General features: G+C 47.1%; 1 protein-coding gene across 1 annotated transcript in view; it reads right to left on the bottom strand.

Moving 5' to 3' along the window:
- Window positions 1–22,553, bottom strand: part of LOC117670855 (SLAM family member 5-like) — a 44,923-nt gene that overhangs the window by 6,647 nt on the left and 15,723 nt on the right. Inside the window, exons 2-3 of the mRNA XM_034426343.3 lie at window positions 12,187–12,504; window positions 10,304–10,564 (exon numbers count right to left, since the gene is read on the bottom strand). Of these exons, the coding sequence (XP_034282234.3) occupies window positions 10,304–10,564; window positions 12,187–12,504 (579 nt within the window). The remainder of the gene's footprint in view (window positions 1–10,303; window positions 10,565–12,186; window positions 12,505–22,553) is intronic.

Here is a 22,553-nt window from a genome sequence, read left to right as displayed (position 1 = left end):
ACTGCCTGGACTTTTCTGGGATCCATCTCTACCCCGCTCTCTGATATTCTATAGCCTAGATAATCTATCCTCTTTTTGTGAAACTCACATTTGGATAGTTTCACGTACAGCTTAGCAGCTAATAATTTGTCTAAGACCTGTCGGACCAGAGATATATGTTCCTCTTCAGTTTGCGTGTAAATTAAGATGTCATCCAAATATACAAGGACACCCCTGTACAGATGTTCATGCAGCACTTCATTGATGAACTGCATGAACACCGCAGGGGCGCCCTGTAGTCCGAACAGCATGACCTGGAACTGATAGCTTCCCAAGGGACAATTGAATGTTGTTTTCCACTCATCCCCTGGTTTGATTCGTATCCTATAATACGCTTCGCGTAGGTCGAGTTTCGTAAAGATACGACCAGTGGCTAGGGCAGCTAACTGGTCCTTCATTAAGGGAAGTGGATAGAGGGGCTCCACACACACTGCATTGAGATCTCTGAAGTCAACGCATAAGCGTAAACCCCCATCTTTCTTCCCACGAAACAGGACAGGGGCAGCCATCTTTGATTGACTAGGTGTGATAAAACCCCGGGCCAAGTTCTTGTCTATATATTTTCGTAATTCTTTTAGTTCGGGTTGTGTCATTGAATACATCCGGGGCTTGGGTAGCTTCGCCCCAGGTATTAACTCAATACTGCAATCCGTAGGCCGGTGAGGGGGCAGGGTCTCACATTCCTCCTCACTAAAGACTCTAGCGAGATCCCTATACACATTAGGATACGTTGTGTCTGCTGGTGGGCTCTCTGCTTCTATTCCCCCTGCTGGCTCCTTTTCCTCCTTGGTAGGGGGAGGTCCCAACGGTAATCGAAGTTTACGAAAACCCCCTTCCCACCATATCGTAGGAGCCCACTTGTCCAACCATGCTAATCCTAAAATCACTGGTTCTAACATTTTTTCCACTATAATAAACCGAATAGTTTCGGTGTGTTCCCCAATATCGAGGTGCACCTTTTCTGTTATATGAGTCACTGGTGCCCCTCCCAGCAATGAACCATCCATTTGTTCAAAGGTAATAGGGGTTCTCAACCGCACAACCCGCAGCCCAAGTTCGTCAACTATTGCCCTACGAATTAAACAATGAGTACACCCTGAATCAATCAATGCCTCATATCGGCGTCCAGTGGTTGCCCATGGGTTTCGGAGTACGACTGGTGCCACAAAAGGTCGGATGGGGTCGCTCACCATCGGGTCGTGTGGGTCCTCATCGTCGTCATCACTATCCCCAGCCACAATCGGGAATTTTTCCGCCACCACTTTCTTAGTATCTGTAGCCAGGGGATCCCTCTCCATACAGGATGTTCGAGTCATTTGGGACCGTTCGGATGTTGGTCGGCCTCTGCCTCTCAACACAGCTCTAGGAGGGGGGTTTTGGTCCGAGTTGCGGGGCATGGGATGAGGACAGTCGGCTGCTCGATGACCAAGGTGATTACATCTGAAGCAACAAAACGCAGGCCGCTGGATCCTTTCCCCCAAGCCAGAGCCAGCATTCGGTTTAGTCTCCTTGGGTGTTTGTGTGCGTTCTGCTGGTCGTTTTCCTTGACTTGCAACCCCTTCACCCCGAATACGGAATTCTCGGAGACCGATGTCCAATTCGATGGCTGCCTTGTACCACACACTCAACTTGGGGGGCAAGCCCCGGTACACGCAGGCTTGCCGTAAATCACAGTCTAGTCCTTTATGGAATTGGTATACCAGAAGACGTTCTGGCCACCCCACCAACCGAGCCGCAATCTTTCGGAACTCCTGTACATATTCCTTTGCTGGTACGCCCCGTTGCTTAAGCGCAAACAAATCCCCCTCTGCAACCTGTGCGCTTGTTTCGTCTTCAAATCTGGCACGAAGAGCCTCCAGAAATCGTCCCATGTCCACGAGTTCCCTTGCATGTTTAGCATGGAGGCCTGCCACCCACTCAGCCGCTTCTCCCGTCAGGACCCCCATAACAGCAACCACCATAGCCCACTGGGAGGGATACCACTGTCCATATTGGTCCATATGGCTTATCACCTGGCTTAAGAAAAGAGCCACTCGTTCAGGGCTTCCGTCAAAGGAAGTCTGCAGGGCAGGCAGTCCCCAAATGGCCTGCGGGACCCACAGCCCCGGCGGGGCCCCCGGAGGCCAAGGCATGGGGCCTGGGGTCCTCGCTGCTCCAGTCGCTCTCCTGTCCTGCCTAGGTCGGTCCCTCGTTGCCCGCGACCCCCAACAGGTAAGCCCCCTGCCAATTGCGTTGGTTGGGGCTCAGGACCAGCTCCAAGGTCTCCCGACGAGGCACCTTGGTCTTGTTCTGGAGGGGGTTGGTCCATGGATCGTCTAGAGGTCCGCTCCATCCTCAATTTAGGGCTTGTGAGCCGGAATTGGGTCTCCGAAGCGGTCACCCCTGTATCCTGCCAAGAAGAACCTGGAGGCTCCAGCCCTGCAACCCAGGGCTGCCAGGATGGGGCATCACGAAATCCAGATTCCCCAAAACGCTCACGTAGCATATCCATGGTGCTGGGACCGGATGAGGCAGGATACCCCCAATCCCCTTCATCCTCCTCAGTCCATCGTCTTTCCCTCCAGCCCTGGAAAGACGCTCCCAAGCGAGGGGGCGTTGGCATCCGCGGCCCGAGGAGAACAGAGCTGTGCCACCAATCCCCCGTCCGAGCCCGTTGTCCTGGAAAAATCTCCTCCTCCGGTCGGGGTGGGGCGCTCTTGGGTTGCTTGACTTTTGGTTTCACTGCCAACTGTTCCACACTCTCCTTCACCTCCTCTATCAGTGGTTCCTCCCCCTCCACATCTCCACCACACTCCTGCTCTTCCAAGGCCGTCCCTTCTGCCATATCCCCCTTTGCTGCAAAGCCACAGGGACTCCTCACCTCTTGCGAAAAGGAACCAAGCGCTGACTTTCTCTCAGCTTGTCGTTCGTTCAGAACTGCGATAGGAAATAATCACCAGTAACGCACAGAGAATCAGGGTTTACTTTGGCAATGATAAGCTTGCAGTCAAAAGTAAAGTACAAGTCGGTGTTTTGGTTCAAAGTCAGCGCTGGGTGTAATCACACCACAGCGCTATTTAACAAAAACTCAGCCCCTTAAACATACATCCGGTGATTATCAATCAAGCACCCCCCCACTCCCTTAACAGTAATAGCTGCGAGCACCAGAGCAGTGAGGACAGCAGAATCGGAGAGGCCCGGCAATGTCATCAATCATCACCCTGAATGCTGCTATCCAGGAACTGTTTGTGTGTTCGCTGTGGCTGCTTATCTCCACTCCTTCGTCTCCCACACCCCCCATCGATGGCGAGCTCCGGTAGGACTCCAACACCAGCCAACACCAGTGACGTGGCTGTGGCTGCAGTCCTTCTCCAAAATAACTCAGAGGGTAGCCTGCAGCCCTGTGCCTACTACACCTCCCAAAAATGATCAGAGATTGAAAGGAGGTGGGCAGAGTGGGAAAAAGAAGCCTGTGCAGTCCGATGGGCTCTGCTGACTTGGCGCCACTTCCTTTAAGTGCCCTTCGAAGTATGGACCAACCACAAAAACCTGAAGGCACTTAGGACCCCAAGGAAACTCTCCCCAAAGCAAGTCCGGTGGGCACAATACTTTAACCAATTCAACTTTACACTAAAATACATCCCTGGGAGGTGGGAGGAACCTCCTAGCCGACACTTTGTCATGAAAGCCGCAGTACAACAGTAAACGTGAAGAAGTGGTCCATGTCATGCTTCCCCCTCCCAACCAGCACACAAGTCACCACCCGAGGACAACCGCAGTGACAGAGAGCCAGGGAGGGAGGAGGCTTGACTCAAAAGCTAAAAACAGAGCTGCCAGCTGACCCACAGTACAGGGGCAACAAAGGGGTCTTAACCCTCAAAGATGGATTAGCCTGGAAGGGCTCTAAACTGTATGTTCCCGATAGCTGCATCTACAATACTCTAGAGAAGCCACGACTCCAAGCAGGGAGGACATTTTGGCTTCCTAAAAACCTTGCACCTGGCAAGGAGACAATTTTGGTGGCCAAAAATGAAAATGGACATCGGGGACTATGTCAAAAGCTGTGTGACCTGTGCAGCAATGAAGAAGAGACCAGGAAAACCCCCAGGATTACTCCCAAGAGGTGGTCGGTCTGTCCCAGCCATGGGAAGAGATTGCCATGGACTTTATAGTGGAGCGCCCTGACAGCAGGGGAAACATGGTCATTTGGACCATCATAGACCTGTTCTCAAAGCAAACCCACTTCATAGCATGTTCAGGTCTCCCATCAGCCCATAAAGTAGCCAAACTATTCATAAAACACATTATAGCACATATATATGGTGTTCCTCGCAGGATCATCTCTGACAGGTGGGTCCAATTCAGGGCTAGGTTCTGGAGACAGTTTATAAAGTCCATTGGATCCTCACAGGGGCTTAGTTCTGTGTTTCATCCGAGTACTAACAAGGCTGCAGAACGTGTGAACGCAATGATTGAGCAATATTTAAGATGCTACGTAAACTATCAACAGACTAATTGGGCAGAATTACTGCCTTTTGCTGAAGTGGCATACAATATAATAATGCAGTGCACAGTAGCACCGGTCTAACTCCTTTCCAGGTCATCAATGGCATGGAATTTGTCCACATGCCTGAGCTCCCTAGGAAGCCACCCTCCTCTATGTCTTTAAGTGAATGGATGGAGCCCCTGAAAAAAGCATGGGAGAATACAAAGCGAGCCCTTCAAGAAGCGGCAAAAACCCAGCTGACAAACACTGAACTTCCCAAAAACCTTTCCAAATAAGAAGCAAGGTTTACCTTTCAACCAAGTACTTGAAGCTGAGACTCCCCCACAACTTCATAGGTCCCTTCCTAATAGTGCAAGTAATTAATTCGGTTACAGTGCAGCTGAAACTCCCCCACCTATTAGGGAAAGTGCATCTGGTCTTCCACAGCAGCCTGTTAAAGCCGGCGATAGACTCCCAGCTAAGGCCAGTGGACTGGGCAGCCCTGAAACCAATCGTAGTGCAAGGGGAAACACATTATGAGATCAAAAGGGTTTCAGATTCCAGGTTGTACAAGGGAAGGCTGCAATACTTAGTACAGTGGAAGGGATACCCACTTCCTGAAGCTATGTGGGTAAAGAGCTGGGATGTAAAGGCAGACAGACTAGTCAGGCAGTTCCATGAGAAATAACCTCAAAAGCCAAAGGGAACCCTGGGGGGGGGGGGGAGGAAGAGCGGGTTGATTGAATGCTAATTGACCTCTATCTGATTTTCTTTTCTTTTTCAGAAGCTCCTCACCAATTAAGGGGGAAGGTCTGACTGTCAACCCTGAAATGAACCTGGCTGAGGCCATCTTGGAGGCTTCAGGGTTGCCACAAGGCAGAAGAGGGGATGGGGGGGGGAATAGATAACGGGGTTTGGTCACCAAAACAAAAAGTTTTCCTGTGGGAACCAAGGTCATTCCATCAGGTGCCTGAGAGAGAGGAGGAGCAGAGTAACCAACCAACCAGCCAGCACTTCTATTGGACAATGTGACAGATGACCTGGGGGGGAAAGGGGGGAACTTTCACTTTTTAATTAGGTGAAAACCATGGGAACTTTCAGAGTCGGTTTTCACCAGTTGTGCCGATATGATGTATCCAATAAAGCTGTTCTTTGAGGAAGCTACCTGCCTCGGATTTCTGCGGTTCTAGGTAATGGGTGCATTACTTGGAACGCTGACAGTAACTTTGACCTGTTGTAAGTCGAGGACTACCTGTATAGGAGATTTATTAGTTTTAGTTCCTCCTCCCCCCTCCCTCCTTCAAGGGTGGTCACGAGGGGTAGAATCCTTTGGAAAACTGCCAAGAGGGAGGGGCAAGGAAGGGTAGAAGCTAAAAAGAGGGGGTGGAACTCAGCGTTCTCTTGGGGGGCCTTCATCTCAGGTGTCTCCTCTGGGGTTCAACATGATGGCATAAGGGTCTTGGGGTTTTTAAAAGCAGTTCCTTACACTCTTTTTTAATTAGGTTTTTAAGGGGATTAGGGAGAGGGAGGGGTTATGATACCTGGTGGGTGGCTGGTGGGGCTCCCCCAGGTGGTTGTCAGTCCAGGTCAGGGGAGGGTCGCGGTGAGGTTGGAGCGGGGTTGGGGTCCCCTGAGACTCCGAGGGAGGGGGGAGGGGCACAGATCCCTGCTGTGATGGGGAATGGCCGTGGAACGGAGGGCCGTATCGAAGGTTGGGAGTGCACCCCCGCTGTTGTCGAGCGGTGGCCCGCTCTGGCCCTCCTGGTTCTGCCTGCCTTCCTGGGGGGTTGAGAGATAGGGCCTCTGGGCTCAAGCTGGTTTAATTTAACGCCAGATCCATGGTTAACAAAGCTCCCCTCATCAGTGAGCTGATCGAGGAGGAAAATGCGGACCTGGCTTGCATTATGGAGACCTGGCTGGGCTCGGAGGGAGGTGTCCCCCTGACTGAACTTTGTCCGCCAGGTTTTCGGGTGCTACACCAGCCGAGGACCCAGGGGAGGGGTGGGGGGTGGCGGTTGTTGTTATTAGGGAGGCCCATAGTCCGCGGAGGTCACTGCTCCCCAGATGGACGGGTGTGAGTCTGACCGAGCACAGTTAAGATCCTTTACGCGTTCTTATCTAGTGGAGATGGAGGCAGCAAAGCGTCTTTACTTCTCTGCCCTCATCGCGTCTGCAGATAATCGCCCAGCTGCCCTGTTTAGGGTGTCCCGCTCCCTTTTGAATCAGGGAGCGGGGGATGATCCTATGCGTGGGCGGGCCGAGGAGTATAACCAACATCTGCTGGACAAGATTGCTCAGATTCGGGATGGGCTGGACTCTGACTGGGCAGGGTCGATTGAGGGGGTGACGACGGGTCTGGTTATCTGGGACGAGTTCGATCCTGTTACTCCCGAGGAAGTGGACAGAATCATGGGGAAGCTGAGTACCATCACGTGTTTGTTGGACCTGTGTCCCTCCTGGCTTGTTTATTCGGCTCAGGAGGTTACATGTGACTGGATCCAGACAGTGATTACTGCTTCCTTGGATGAGGGGAGCTTCCCTGCCACCTTGAAGGAGGCGGTGGTGAGGCCCCTCCTCAAGAAACCTGCCTTGGATCCAGCTATCTTGAACAACTTTCGTCCTGTCTCCAACCTTCGTTTTATTGCGAAGGTTGTTGAGAGCGTGGTGGCACATCAGCTCTCGTTGGCCCTGGAGGAAGCAGTATACCTGGACCCATACCAGTCGGGCTTCAGGCCCGGGTATAGCATGGAGACGGCATTGGTCGCACTGGTTGATGATCTTTGGAGGGCTCGGGACAGGGGACATTCCTCTGTCCTGGTCCTGTTAGATCTCTCTGCTGCTTTTGATACCATCGACCATGATATCCTACTGCGAAGCCTTGAGGGGTTAGGGGTGGGAGGCACTGTTTTACGGTGGTTCCCTTCCTACCTCATGGGTCGTTCACAAGCGGTGTTGGCGAGGGGAAAGAGGTCGGCCCCGAGGCCCCTTACATGTGGGGTGCTCCAGGGGTTGGTCCTCTCTCCCCTTTTGTTCAACATCTATATGAAGCCACTGGGGGAGATCATCCATGGTTCTGGGGTGGGGTATCATCAGTATGCTGATGATACCCAACTTTTTCTATCCACCCCAAATCAGCCCAGCGATGCCCTCACCGTGATGTCCCGGTGCCTGGAAGCGGTGAGGCTCTGGATGGGGAGGAACAGGCTTTGGCTCAACCCTGCCAAGACGGAGTGGATGTGGGTACTGGCATCTCGGTTCCATGGGGATGCTCCACCGCTGGTTATAGGGGGTGAGGTTTTGCCCTCTGTTGACAGGGTGTGCAATTTAGGCGTCCTCCTGGATTCACGATTGTCTCTGGAAGATCATGTTATGACCGTGACCAGGGGGGCATTTGCCCAGATTCGTCTGGTGCGCCAGTTGTGCCCCTACCTGGACTGAGATGCCCTACACACGGTCACTCATGCGCTGGTCACCTCCCGGATTGACTACTGCAATGCTCTCTACATGGGGCTGCCCCTGAAGACCACTCAGAGGCTTCAGCTGGTGCAGAATGCGGCCACGCGGGTAGTGATGGGAATGTCCTGACGCTCTCATGTTACACCCCTCCTGCACGATCTGCATTGGTTACCGGTTGCCCTCCGTGTGAGATTCAAGGTGCTGGTGATTACCTATAAAGCCCTACATGGCTTAGGCCCGGGGTATTTGGCGGACCTTCTGCGGCCAGCAACAGCTCCCCATCGCCCGGTGCGTTCCCACAGAGAGGGCCTACTCGGGGTGCCGTCGGCCAGACAGTGTCAGCTGGTGACCCCTAGGGAGCAAGCCTTCTCTGTGGGCGCACCTACCCTCTGGAATCAGCTCCCCCTGGAGCTCTGGATGGCCCCCGACCTTCGCTCTTTCTGCCACAAACTAAAAACATGGCTATTTCGCCTGGCTGGCCTGGACTGATGGGGGTTTTTAAAATGGATTTTAATTGATTTTAGGGTTTGTATGTGTAATTTTTAACCCGGAGTTTTTGTTTTATTTTTCTGTTTTATTGTTATGAGCCTCCCTGAGTCCTCTCGGAGAAAGGGCGGCATATAAGTCTAAACAAACAAATAAATAAATAAATGATGGACAGAATGCAAGAGCAGATAGAAAGGAAACAGAGATCAGGCAGTGAGAAATTGGGCATCTCTGGTTTGGTGAAGCCATCCGATTAACAGCCACCAGACCCAATTAACCCTCCTTGAAGCATATCGTTAGGCCTAGTTAATTTTACAATAATTTTCTCAGTCAAAGCATTTTTCTCTATTCTTTACTACAAGCACAAAACAATCGCAAATGAAAACTGGAGGAAAGAGAGCAAAAGTAGGGCAGGAAATGCATGCAATGTGATCATTATCATGTGTCTGAGTTAAGGCTTGCAAAATGAATGCAGTAACTGCATTAGTCAAATGCCACTCAGCAGCCTGAAGCATTAATATCCCTCTTACTTTAAATAAGCCGAGGTGGCGCAGTGGTTAGGATGCAGTACTGAAGCTACTTCAGCTGACTGCTAGTTCAGCAAATCAGCAGATCAAATCTCACTGGCTCAAGGTTGACTCAGCCTTCCATCCTTCCGAGGTGGGTAAAATGAGGACCCAGATTGTTGGGGGCAATATGCTATTTAGTATACTGTCTTTGGTATAAGCCGCCCAGAGTCCTCGGAGAGTGGGCGGCATAGAAATATGACGAATAAAAATAAATAATAATAAAAAAATAAACACGAGACATGCATCATTAGCTATCTTGAGGTAAAACCATCTTCTCTATCAAACCACAAAATATATTTCTATCCAACAGCTTTGCAATTTTGGAAGTAGATTTAACTAGGTAGCATATACTCCCAATAACTGGAATGTCTGTACAGCGTCATCGTCACCTCATCATCCAGAGATCTGTCCAGCAAAGAATCAAATGAGGAATTTTGACTCCTTGTTTGACGATCCTTCCAGGTTCCTAATCCCCCTGATTTGGTTTCCCTGTTGGAGAACAACTGTCCCTGTTGGGAGGGGGCTCAGGTGGGGAATTAGCCTAGAGTAACTCACTACAAAAACACAAGAAGGCAAAGGTCTGAAGCCTTCTCTGTCCTTTCCCAGGTGAAAGCTGCCAGTCAGGGGAGATTCCTGTACTATAGGCAACAATAAAGTTGCTAGCTTGAACTCTATACGTGTGGGTCTGGTTGCTCACGCATGGACCCTACAATCAGGGTAAACCAAAGGAATTTGGCTACATTCTCCCAAATTAATTGGTCAGCTTGGCCGGAAGCTTGTTCTGCATTCCATTGGCTGCATTTCTTTTGCTTAGAAATGGCCTGTATGGGATTTGCTTACAGAGTCACCCAAATGAACCTTTGCAGGTGGGACTTCTTCACCCACAAGGGAAAGATGCACCTGGTGTGCCTCGGTTGGGAATCTCAGAAGAGCTGAGTGCTGAGTAGGTTCAGAGACCAGAGGAATTCAGCAACCAGCTGCTTGCAAAGTATGAGGTCAATGGAAATGGAAATCTAGAGGGCCAAATAAGATTTCCAGTGCCAATTGAAGATTCCTCCCCCTCCATAAAAAGAGGAATTATAAATTTAAGGAATATGATTGGTGATGGTGGTTAATGGCTGTAATTTGTATGTTTGCACTGAATTCTTATTTTTCTGATTTGTTGTGGCAGCCCAACCCCTTTCCAACTCCCAGGGAAGTTCTGCCTTCTGTAGGACTTCTTCTCTTCCAGCTAAATGTCAGGTTCATCTTTGGTCCCATGGACTCTTTCAAGAAGAGAAAAACTTACCAGCACAAACTTGCTTTAAGGACACTGTTGTGGATGCCTTGCTAACCGGGTTTTCTGCTGCGCAGGTGACATTGAGATTAAGATCTTGGGAGGTGAGGATTGAAGAATTCCAGTGGGGAAGATCCCTGCTTTGGACAGCTGAGGTCCAACTGAATTTCACCCCATCTTCCCAAGTCCCTGTAGAGCAATTCAGCTTCCAAGTTCCATTTCCAGCTGCATCAGGAGTGCAGGTCACTGTCATCTCAGAGTCCAGCAAACGTCCTGAGAAGAAGACAGACAAATCACATTGTGGAAGACCACAAAATCACAGTGAGGCCAAGGAGGAAGGAGAACAACAACAGCAGAGGCTCAGTCAATAGTTTTGCTTAGGTTAGAGCAGGGAAAATACTTCTAACCTGTTTCTGTTGCAAATAACAATCTCAGAACAATCCCCCTTCTTACATGGGAGACAGATTGTGAAGGGAGAGGCCCCCCAAGATAGTGGAGAGCAAGCACCCCTCATCCTTTGCCTTCCCCCAATTCCTCTTTACACCAAACCATGGATTGAGGGGAAGAGGATGAGGCTCCAGGCTCAGCTCCTCAACGATCCCCTGACTCTTCCCCAAAGAGTTTGTGGGTCCAGCCAGTCCCACCAGATCCATGAAGAATATCCTGAACTCCTCTCTGGAGATTCCAGCCTCAAAGCCCACCTGCTTCTCTCTTCCTCTCCTCTCCATCTGGGAACCCACTTTTGGCTTGGCCCAGTCCAGCCCCAAGGAGAGGGAGCCTGGAGGGAGCTGTGATGGACCTCCCCAAGCCCCCTTCCAGAGAGGAAGTGTGTGCAGGACATGGCTTGAGCTCCATTCTAATCCATTGCAGAAATGCAAGTCCTCAGATATGTCAAAGCTCCAGGCATGGACGATGATGGCCAGGGGGGAACAGGGGGGGAATTTGGGGAGGGAGGAGGGCAAATGTGAGCAAGACTAGGCCTGATGAGAACATGCTTAAGCTATCAGGTTAATATGTTTGCAATTTAATATTCATATCTGCATTTTTTTTTAAATCCAAATTCTGCCCATTTGAAGGGAGATTAAAAAGGAGGGAGCAGCAGGTGCGAAACTCATGGCTGCCATTCTGCTAGCATCACTTCGCATCCTGCCAGGCTGACATTTCTGGAATGGGGGGAGGGAACAGGTTTGGAATGGGGTGGGGGGAAAGGGAGGGCTGAGAACCCAAGCAGAACTGGCCTGGGGAGGAGACCTTCCCATACAGCCCAAGGTCACCCAAAGGAAGGTGCAGATGGAGAAGGCGCGAAATGAAGGTCCATTACCCAAACAATGGTGATACTTCTGCCTGGACAATGACTGATAACAAGGGGGAGGCCTGGGAAAAAGGAAAAGTGAACTGTATCTTTTGTTTTGCACCAAAGCAACAGACTCCATCCTGCTACTTCTGTAGTCACTTCTGCTCCAGTAAAGTAGACTCTTGGTCAGATACCCTTGGTCACCCTAACCTAAGTGGGATGGATGCTACTGGGCTCCATCCAGAAAGTGCATCGCTTCAGAAACTGGACACCCAAAGCTCCCCTGAAAAGCCTCCCATCTCCATATGGCACAGTGGTTAGAGTGCAGTACTGCAGGCTATTTCTGCTGACTGTTGGCTGCCTGCAATTTGGCAGTTCAAATCCCACCAGGCTCCAGGTTGTCTCAGCCTTCCGTCCTTCCGAGGTGGGTAAAATGAGGACCCAGATTGTTGGGGGCAAGTGGCTGACTCTAAACCGCTTAGAGAGGGCTGGAAAGCACTGTGAAGCAGTAGATAAGTCTGAGTGCCATTGCTATTGCTATATCACTCTGGGCAAAGGAGGGAGGCCTGGAATTTACTACCATGATGGGTGGGATACTTACGGAATATTTGCAGATCAAAGGACTCATCCACCTTCTCTGCATCTGATGGAATAATCACTGCTCTGAATCTACCAGCATCCTCTTTCCTGAGATGGCTGATATTTAATCCTTTGCAGTCCTCAGGGATGGTCACTCGCTTTTCATAGGCTGGGTCGGGGACCAGACGGCCACAGGGCTCCCCAGAGGTCACCACAGCAATAATTTCAGATTTACTGCTGGCAATTTTACTCCAGGAAATTGATTTAAATGGTAGAGAGGACTTCACTTGGAATGTGACAGAGTGTCCCAGAATGCCATTCACTTTTGCTTCAACGTCTTCTGTAAAGTCAGAGAGAAGAGAGAGGAAGCCTTCAAAATTGGGTCACAAGAGACCTTCTGACAGACATTTAATTTCTCACCTTTTCTGAGAAGGGACAAAATGGCTCCAAAGGACATGGTGGGGCCTCGCTGGGCAATGGCCTGTCCTTCTTAGAGTAACAGGAGGGGTTCAAATGTCCTCCCTAGGAACTGAGTCCTTCCCTTGGGGTTCAAAAGGAGGATCTACCTCACAGGAGAGACCCAAAGGAGAGACCCAAAGCTTCACCAAGCCTCTGGCCACCTGAAAGACTGACCTGGAGGAGGCCTGACGGGGTCACTCAAAGTACCAGTTGGGTTTAGCCTCTCTCTGTCACCAGGTTGGTCCCTTCAACTGTGACCCCACGTGATGCTGCTTTGATTTTCTGCCACTAATTTGTATTTCCCCCCTCAACCAGGATGGCAAGAGTGGATCTAGGACCTTCAGGTTCCCAACCTTGGCTGCACCTCCTTTGCCTCCTGCCTCCCGCCTCAGCCCATTTATAGCCAGCTTTCCTCCTCTGCTGGCCCTCCCCTGGCCATTCTCCTTGGCAAATGGACCTCCATCCCTCCACCCCATGCCTTTTGGCACAGCTCATTTGCCGAGACACTGTTTGTCCCAGACCTTTGGCTGTGCAGGACAGTTAGCTGCCAGCCAATTGGGTGGAGGTCTGCCATGGTGTTGCGGGGGTGGCATACAATTGCCGATAGGTGATCGCAGGGGCTGTGGTGCAGGGGCTGTGGCGCTATGGTAGGGGTGTAGCAGGAGAAAGGCAGTGACATGGCTTCTGGGGTGGGGGGGCTGTGGCATTTCAAAAGGAACTTCTATTGGAAGACAGTGATAGCAGAGAGAGTGTAGCAGGGGTGATATGCTCCCGGTTCGGACCGGCTCGGGTGAGTATGTAGCGATGGCAGCGGGCAGTTCAGAGAACCGGTAGCAAAAATCCCTGCCCCTGCCCCCCATGCCCAGCTGAGCCGCGCGATCATCAGAGCCTTTTTTTCTTTTAAATGGCTCTGACGAGCCAAGCTCTGACGATCCCAGTTGAGTTGCCTGCTAATCGGTAGCAAAAATCCCTCCCCCTCCCCCCCTCAGTTTGCTTACCTTAGCTGCTGGTCGCAACACCTTGCTGTAATCCCTGCAATCCATTGCATCAGCAAGCAACTGAATCTCCCTGCCTGCAATCAAGCAGGCAGGGAGTTGTGGACTTCAACTCCCAGAATTCCTCAGCCAACAAAGCAAAGCTGGTTGAGGAATTCTGAGAGTTGAAGTCTACAAGTCTTAAAGTTGCCAAGGTTGGAGACTCCTGTTCTATTGGGTAAGTTTTTTTCCCCTTTGGGAGCTTTAAAAAATAGTTAATTAGGGGTTTTTTTTTTAGTTGTTCTTTTTTTAGACCTAGCCATTTTTTTATTTTTTTTTATTTTTTTATTTTTTTATTTGATTTATATGCCGCCCTTCTCCGGAGACTCAGGGCGGCTTACAATGTGCTAAGCAATAGTAATTTAATAATTTAAAGTTTAGGAAGTTTTAAATTTTAACTGCTTTTATATAAAAATAAAAATAAATAAAAATAAAATAATATTTGTGCAGCTTTCTAAGATTTAGTGTGTTTCTGTAGTGTTTCACTCTAACTACACAAACACACAAAATCTCACAAAGCTGTATGTGGAATTTTGTGTGTGTAAAGTGTGAAAGTTGGGTTTTTGGGCTTTTTGTGGCCGTGTGAGGTTCCTGCTTGTTTCAGGGGCCATTTTGGGTCTAGCACAGCTGCTTTTATATATACCCTCTTTTCTAGGGTGAAGAATATGAAGAGTTGTTCAAGAATATTGACAGACCATAGTCAAGTCTGGATGGAACTGGAGTATGGAAAGGGGCTTAGGAGGTCCTGGAGGTTAAATGATAATTTGTTTAGATATGAAGAAAATGTTAAAGAGTGTAAAAAATTTATGAAAGAATTTTTTGTTATGAATATGCAAAAGGGTACATCGATGGAAATGGTGTGGGATGCAAGCAAAGCATATATGCGAGGTATTTTTGATATATTTGAACAATAAGTACAGAAAAAAACAGGGGGGAAAAAGAAAGGATAGAAGAAGAGATTAGAAAACAAGAACGAGCTTTGATAGTTAATCCAACAGATAAGAGAATTAAAGAGGCAATTAATTTACTGAAAGGTCAATTTAACATGTTAATAGCAGACCAAGTGGCAACTAATTTACAATATGCTAAACATAATACTTTTTGTAATGCCAATAAATCTGGCAGATGGTTAGCATATTTGTTAAGGAAAAAGCAGAAATCAAGGACTATAGAGAAAATAAAATACAAGGGTAAAGAGGTTTATGAGCAAGAATTGATTAAAAAATCTTTTCTAGAGTTTTACTCAAGGCTGTATACTGGTGATAAAATTCAAGATACAGATATAGATAGATATTTGCAGAAAGAGAACATTTATATAACTTCAAAAGAGCAGAGGGATAGTTTAAATCAATTGATAACTTCCGAGGAAATTTTGTTTGCAATTAAGCAGTTGAAAGTGGGTAAAGCTCCTGGAACGGATAGTTTTTTTTTTTTTTAAATTTGATTTATATGCCGCCCTTCTCCGAAGACTCAGGGCAGCTTACAATGTGCTCAGCAACACAGCTGTTTATTATAAAAGTTTACAGGAGGAAATGGTGGAACCACTGAAGAAATTATTTAACAATATACAACAGGGAGGAGAGGTACCTCCAACTTGGTAGACAGCTTTTATTTCTTTGATCCCAAAAGAGGGTCAAGATCATACAGATCCAAAAAACTACAGGCTGATTTCACTTTTAAATACAGATTATAAGATTTTTGCTAAAATATTAGCAAATAGATTAATGATAGTTATGCAGCAAATGATTCATCATGATCAAACTGGTTTTATAAATGGTAGACAAATGAAAAGTAATGTAAGGCAAATTGTTAACTTACTAGAGTATTTGGGGAGGAACAACCAGGTCCCGGCAGTGCTAGTATTTTTGGATGGTTGTCCCTTGTCTCCATTGTTGTTACCTTACTCTTCAGCCTAGCTCCCCCCACTGCTTCTGTTTTCTGAACTTCTTCAGATAGATCTTGAGATTGTTGCATTTTTAACTGTTGTTCTTGAAGTTTATAAGTTGATCGGGTCAGTCGTTGTACTTTCGGTTCTCCCTTCTTATATGGTTCCAAAGTTGGGGGTAAGACCCCAAGATCCAGATCTTCAGATTTATTGTATGATAAGGATCTCTTTGAGGTGGGTTCAGGGGGTGGCAATGGGCTTGTTGGGGCTTTCTGCAGTGTCAGTGGATGTCCCAGTGGAATCCCCTCATTCACAGGTGGCCTCCTCTCGTCCTATCTGCAGACTCCCAAAGGGACTCTCATGCCCTGGAGGGCCTCCCTCATGAAGTGCATTGCTTCATGAGTTGGTCGGATCAGCCCGATGCTTCCTCCATCTTGTAGTCATCATACAGGGTTTCCAGTTCACTCTTCCACACCTGTTGTCAGCTGCCCTGGGTAAAGGTGACTCCTCGGCTTCTCCCGTCCCAGTCCCAGTTTCCCTATGTGTCAGATATGCCTCCTTTCAGTACTCAAGAAAGAAAAACCCCGACTCCATTTTCATAGAGAGAGGTACTTTTACTGAGTATGAACTGAATGCAACCGAAGAAAAGCAAGATCTGAGGCAATAGGTGTGAAAATCACATATAGAAAACATTCTTAAAACCCTCCCCCCAAAGGTCCAGTCAGGATTATCCAATCCACATCCCCCCAGGGTGTCATGTGGGATGCAGCTTCCGATGGCCCCATCCTTCTGGTTGACCTTGACTGGTTATCAGCACGCCTCCCAGCTGCAGAGAAAACGCTGAGGAAAACTTTCTCCAATTCATTCTCTGTTACAATACATCTCCACCAGCTCACTTCCCCCATCCCAACTACCCAGACAGCTCCCCCCTCCCCCCGTTACAATGGCAGCCATAGAAAGCAAGCAATATAGAAGCGGAGGCTGACACTACACCAACAAACCACCTTGCCTTTGCAGAATTGCCCAGGATGATTCCGTCCTTCGTCCACATGCTGGGGCTTTCATCGGGTTGAGTCTTGAAGTCGTGAAGTGTGTGCATGATGCGAACCAGTGGTAACACCGGTTGAAACCCACCACTGGTGTGAAGATGTTGTGAGAACTTCGGGCCAAGAAGGCGATAACAGGCATTTCCCAGGCACCACAATCTCACTCCTCTGATGTTAAGACAAAACAGATGGCCCCAGGTACATTCCTTTCCTCCCTCCCACTTCCCAAAGGTACATCAAAGCAGAGAAAGGTACAAAGAAAAATCCCATTCAAGCATGTCCCCAAATCTCCCCATTCCCACCAGAATGGCAGCGTCCCGATAGAGATCTATGGGACCTGACAGGCCATCTGAATTCAATTTGCCCATTCCTGTCCACTTTAGTTCGCTGATTTCCAAAATGTTGATGTTCAATCTTGCCATTTCATGTTTGACCACCTCCAGCTTACCTTGATTTGTAGATCTTGCATTCCAGGTTCCCATGGAATATTGTTCTTTACATCATCAAAGTTTCTTTTTATCACTGGACACATCCAAAGCTGATTGTCCTTTTGGATTTGGCCCAGCCGCTTCACTCTCGCTGGAGCCATTTGTAATTGCCCTCCACTCTTCCTCCGTTGCATATTGGACACCTTCCGACTGGAGGAGCTCATCTTCTGGCATGATATCTTTTAGCCTTTTGTTGATGGAGTTTTCTGGGCAAGGATACTGGAGTGGACCACTTTTTATCAGAACTCTCCGCCATAACCTGTCCATCCGAACCCTGCACGGCATAGTTCATAGCTCTACGCAAGATCCTTCAGCATAAGAAGTCAGTGATCGGTGAAGGAGTGAGTGAAGCGACTGGGCCAAAGCCAAAAGGACGCTCAGCTGTGGATGCACCTGGTGGTGAAAGGAAAGTCAGATGCTATAAAGCTCTATTCTCCATAGAAACCTGGAATGTAAGATCCATGAATCAAGGCAAGCTGGACGTGGTCAGACAAGAGATGACAAGACTGAACATTGACATTTTAGGAATCAGCAAACTAAAATGGACAGGAATGGGTGAATTTAATTCAGATGAACATCAGTTATACCACTGTGGGCAAGAATCCCTCAGAAGAAATGGAGTAGCTTTCATAGTCAATAAAAGAGTAAAAAAAGCAATACTGGGATACAATCCCCAAAATGACAAAATGATCTCAGTTTGAATCCAAGGCAAACCATTCAATATCACAGTAGTCCAAGTCTATGCCCCAACCACTGGTGCTGAAGAGGATGAAATTGTTCGGTTCTGTGAAGCCCTACAGTACCTTATAGAATTAACACCAAAAATGATGTCCTTATCATCATGGAGGATTGGAATGCTAAAGTAGGAAGCCATAATATAACTGGAATAACAGGCAAGTTTGGCCTTGGAGTACAAAATGAAGCAGGGCACAGGATGGTAGAATTTTGTCAAGAGAATACAATGGTCATAGCAAACACTCTTTTCCAACAACCCAAGAGATGACTCTACACATGGACATCACCAGATGGTCAACACAGAAATCAGATTGACTATGTGCTCTGCAGCCAAAGATGGAGAAGCTCTAAACAGTCAGTAGAAACAAGACCAGGAGCTGACTGTGGCTCAGATCATGAGCTTCTCATGGCAAAATTTAGACCATTAAATTGAGGAAAGTAGGAAAAAGCACTAGGCCACTCAGGTATGAACTAAATCATATCCCTGATTAATATACAGTAAAGGTGACAAATAGATTTAAGGAATTAGATCTGATAGACAGAGTTCCTGAAGAACTATGGACGGAGGTTCGCAACATTGTACAAGAGGTAGCAGCTAAAACCGTCCCAAAGAAAAAGAAATGCAAGAAAGCAAAATGGCTGTCTGAGGAAGCTTTGCAAATAGCTGAGGAAAGAAGGGAAGCGAAAGAGAAAGATACATCCAGTTGAATGCAGAATTCCAGAGAATAGCTAGAAGAGATAAGCATGTTTTCTTAAATGAACAGTGCAAAGAAATAGAAGAAAACAATAGAATAGGGAGGACCAGAGATCTTTTCAAGAAAATTGGAGATATGAAGAGAACGTTTTTTTTTTAAAATTTAATTTATATGCTGCCCTTCTCTGGAGTCTCAGGGCGGCTTACAATGCGTTAAGCAATAGCCTCCATTCTTTTGTATATTTATACAAAGTCAGCTTATTGCCCCCACAAACTGGGTCCTCATTTAACCTACCTTAGAAAGGATGGAAGTCTGAGTCAACCTTGAGCCTGGTAAGATTCGAACCTGCAGTAATTGCAGGCAGCTGTGTTAATAACAGGGTGCTTTAAACCACTGTACTACCAAGGCTCATGCAAAGATCGGCATGATAAAGGACCAAATTGGCAGGGACCTAACCGAGGCAGAAGAGATTAAGAAGAGGTGGCAAAATTACACAGAAGAACTATACAAGAACGAACCTAACATCCCTGATAACCAAGAAGGGGTGGTCACTGACAGAGGTGGTATTCAGCCGGTTCATATCGGTTTGTGTGAACCGTTGGTGGAAATTTGGCCAAGGTTACTGAACTGTTAGCGATGGCTGGCTGACCACACCCCCGAACCAGTCTCCCAGTCGCTGCTTGCAGGCCCCACCCACCATGTTAGCGTCTCCCGTAGCTGCCAGGGTTGCAGCCACAGCGGGGATGGAGGGGGGGGGGCAGCCCAGAAAGCTTCACAGCCACATAGCCACAAAGCTTGCCAGGCTGCCACCCACTTCCCCGGTGGGGTAGTGTTTCCTGAAGCCGCCAGGGTTGCAGCTGTGCCCCCCTTCCCACCACTTGGATTTCACCCGCCTGGAGCAAAAGCTCACCTTTCGCCCACCACCGTTGCCAATGTTAAATGAGAGCTGGGGCGTGGAGGGGGGAGGTGGAGGAATGCCTAGGTATTTTTTTAAAAAAGATGTTCTTACTTTTTGCACGATTCTTTTTTTAAATAGAATGAATGAGCAGTAACATCACAAATCTGGCTCCTTTTGGTAGGATATAAATCCAATAAAAACAAAAACAAAACAATTAGTCCTTTCAATTTTTTTTGCGGATTGTGGATGAAAAGCACAATGATATCTCCATTTCAGGCCTGCAGCTTCAGCTAGGTGGCGATTTACACGTTGCACAAATTCTGGGCCATTGTCAGAGCTGATGGTAGATGGACATCCAAATCTGGGGATTATTTCCTTTAAAAGAAAGTGTGCCACTTGTATAGCTAATTTATTTCTAGTAGGGTAGGCCTTGATCCATCCAAAGTAAGTGTCAATGAAAATGAGCAGGGCTTTATAACCATTGCATTTGGGCATGTCAGTAAAGTCCACAACTAAGTAGTCCATGGGCAAGTAGGAGATGGGCTGCTGTCCTGGTGGTAAACGCGGTCCTTGCTTAGCATTTACTTGCACGCACATAGGACATTGGGAAGTTATTTTGGCAACCAGGCTCTGCAAGTTAGGTATGTAGAATGTTGCTTGCAACTGTTGGGCCAAAGCAGTCTTGCCAATATGTCAGGTTTGGTGTGCCTCTGATACTAAAGGCCAGGCAAGTGAAACTGGTACCACTAGTCTGGAAGGGTATACCATCCCTTCACAAGAGTGGCTTTCAGATCTCCTTCGGCCTTTTCCTTCTCCATAGGAGTATATGTGGGATGTGATCTTTTAATGTAGGATTCTATTTCTTGTGCCATTTATCCATTTTCCGTACTCCCTCCTCCACCCTAGAGGAACCATCTATAAAAATTACTTCTCCTTTCTCCAGGGGGTGTTCCTCCAAATCAGGTCTTATTTTCTTTGTAAATCAATTACTTCAGCACAATAATGTTCTAATCCATACTGATCCATTGATCTGGTGTTGGCTAAGAACTGTGCTGGATTCAAATTGTGATCTGTAGTTAAAATCAAATCTGTCTGCTGCATTAAAATTGTTTCATATTTTAGAATTCTGGAATCAGTTAACCACCGCCTCGCTTTTTGCTGAAGGATGGTTCTGACTTGATGTGGGGTCCTTACAATAAGGGCACCCCCAAAGATCAATTCCCTACTTTCTTGGACTAATATTGCAGTAGCAGCAATTGCTTGAATACATACTGGCCATCCCCTTATTATTGGGTCCATTATTTTTGACAGGAATGCCACGGGTTTCTTTTGTCCTGCCCAGTCCTGATATCAAGTTTCCGAAAGATGCCCTAATTAATTCATGAGCCATGATCCAAACTTCAAAGGAAATATAGTGATTTATTAGGAGCACCATTCCGGCAATACTCGGATGCAGTCAGGACTGACCCCACGTAGATTTACGTTCCCCTATGACCTGTCTCTCCCCTCCCCCTTGGCCATGTCATAAATCACATTCTCCAATTAACCACTTTGGCTGGCTGTGAAACCTAACACCCTCCTTCTGATTGCGATCAGAAAAATGTATGGAATTCACTTCAGTTCTCCCTCCCTCCTGCTCATGACAACTTGAAAGCTTTGCAAGTTGACACCTGAGCCAAGACCCCTTGTGCAATTCAATTTTCTGTGTTTACAAAGAGATGGAATGGCTTTTCCAAATTTGGTAAACTTAGGTAGAGGCTGAGACGCCACCCCTTCTATTCTATCAGGAGTGATTTTCCTACTCCCTTCACTAATTAAGTGTATTCTAATGCTTTGTCCACTTAATCTGATCTCTGTCAATTAAAAGCACCACTTCCTCTTCTTTAGGTCCCACTACTAAATTTATCAAGGACTCTCTGTGGAACCCAAAAAGGAATCACCCAACACCACTAGTACTGACTTTCATCTTCTGCCATCATATTGTACACTTACGCCTCCCTTCTTTGGATCGGGCAGTCTTTAACTCTGTCTTCCCTGCCCGTATCACCACTTCTTCTTCCCATTATCACTTGGTTCCACCCTCACATTCCTTTCTTCCTTCCCCGTCCAAGGTTATGCCATCCACAACATCCATAACCTTCCAAAAACAAATCACATACCTTCTCCCTTCCATCAATTCTACTTTCTCTAACTCCTTCTTCTTATAACACTAAAAATTCAATTCCTCCTACCACTGCCATCCTGACTTCGAAATCAGCACAAGTCTGTGCAGACCAACTTAAAGGCAACTTCCTGGCTTCCACTAAAACTTCCTCTCTCCCTTCTACTATTGTATATCCATCTATAAACAAATTAGCTCTTTCTTCCAAAGGAACATCCATTAAATCAAGTTTAACCCTAGGCTATAATACAACTACCCCAACACAATAATGTTACTGCTTTCATTAATCAAATGTACCAAGTATTTTATCTCTCTTTCTAGATATTATAATTGCTAACCCATCTCTGTAACAATTTCTAAAAGGGCAACAACTTATGCTGCTAGCAAACAAACAATGCCATAGGATGGAGCACCTAAGCATTCAAAATGCACACAAACATAAAGACATTTTTTTTAAAAAAATGGAGGTAAGAAGAACAGTTTCAAAAATAAAACAAACAATCTAAATGAAGTACTTTGGATCAATGCTCTGAAATATATTTGGATCAAACTTTAGCATCAATTCTCTGCCTTTAGTAAAATGCAAGTCAGATTCAAAAAATCTTTCAAAATCATTTCTTTTATATAGGTTTAATTAAGTGTTTTAAACCTCAAAAATTTCCAGGGAGAAAAAAAAAATCAAAATTGTATTCAGAGCAGAAAAGAAAATATATCTGCATAGCTTTTATATGCAGATGAAAGAGTCCAAAACAGTGAGAGGCAAGGCTGCATGAGTAGGTCACACATTTCCCCCTCCTTTCTTAGACAGGCTAAGAGAAAGGGAAAAAAATGGTTAAAACAAGCAGAAAAGCCTCACTCCCCCCTTCATTCAGCATTCTTTCAACAAAACAACACTCTCTGCATTTCTCTCTAGCCTCAACAACTCACAGACATTTTCCACAAATTTCTACTTACTTCACAACAACAATAACAAAACCTTGCAATGTAC

This window comes from Pantherophis guttatus, chromosome 18 (genome assembly GCF_059756535.1).
Source record: "Pantherophis guttatus breed Tessera chromosome 18, ASM5975653v1, whole genome shotgun sequence".
Classification (NCBI taxonomy): Eukaryota; Metazoa; Chordata; class Lepidosauria; order Squamata; family Colubridae; genus Pantherophis; species Pantherophis guttatus.
This window is presented reverse-complemented; position numbering and strand designations above follow the sequence as displayed.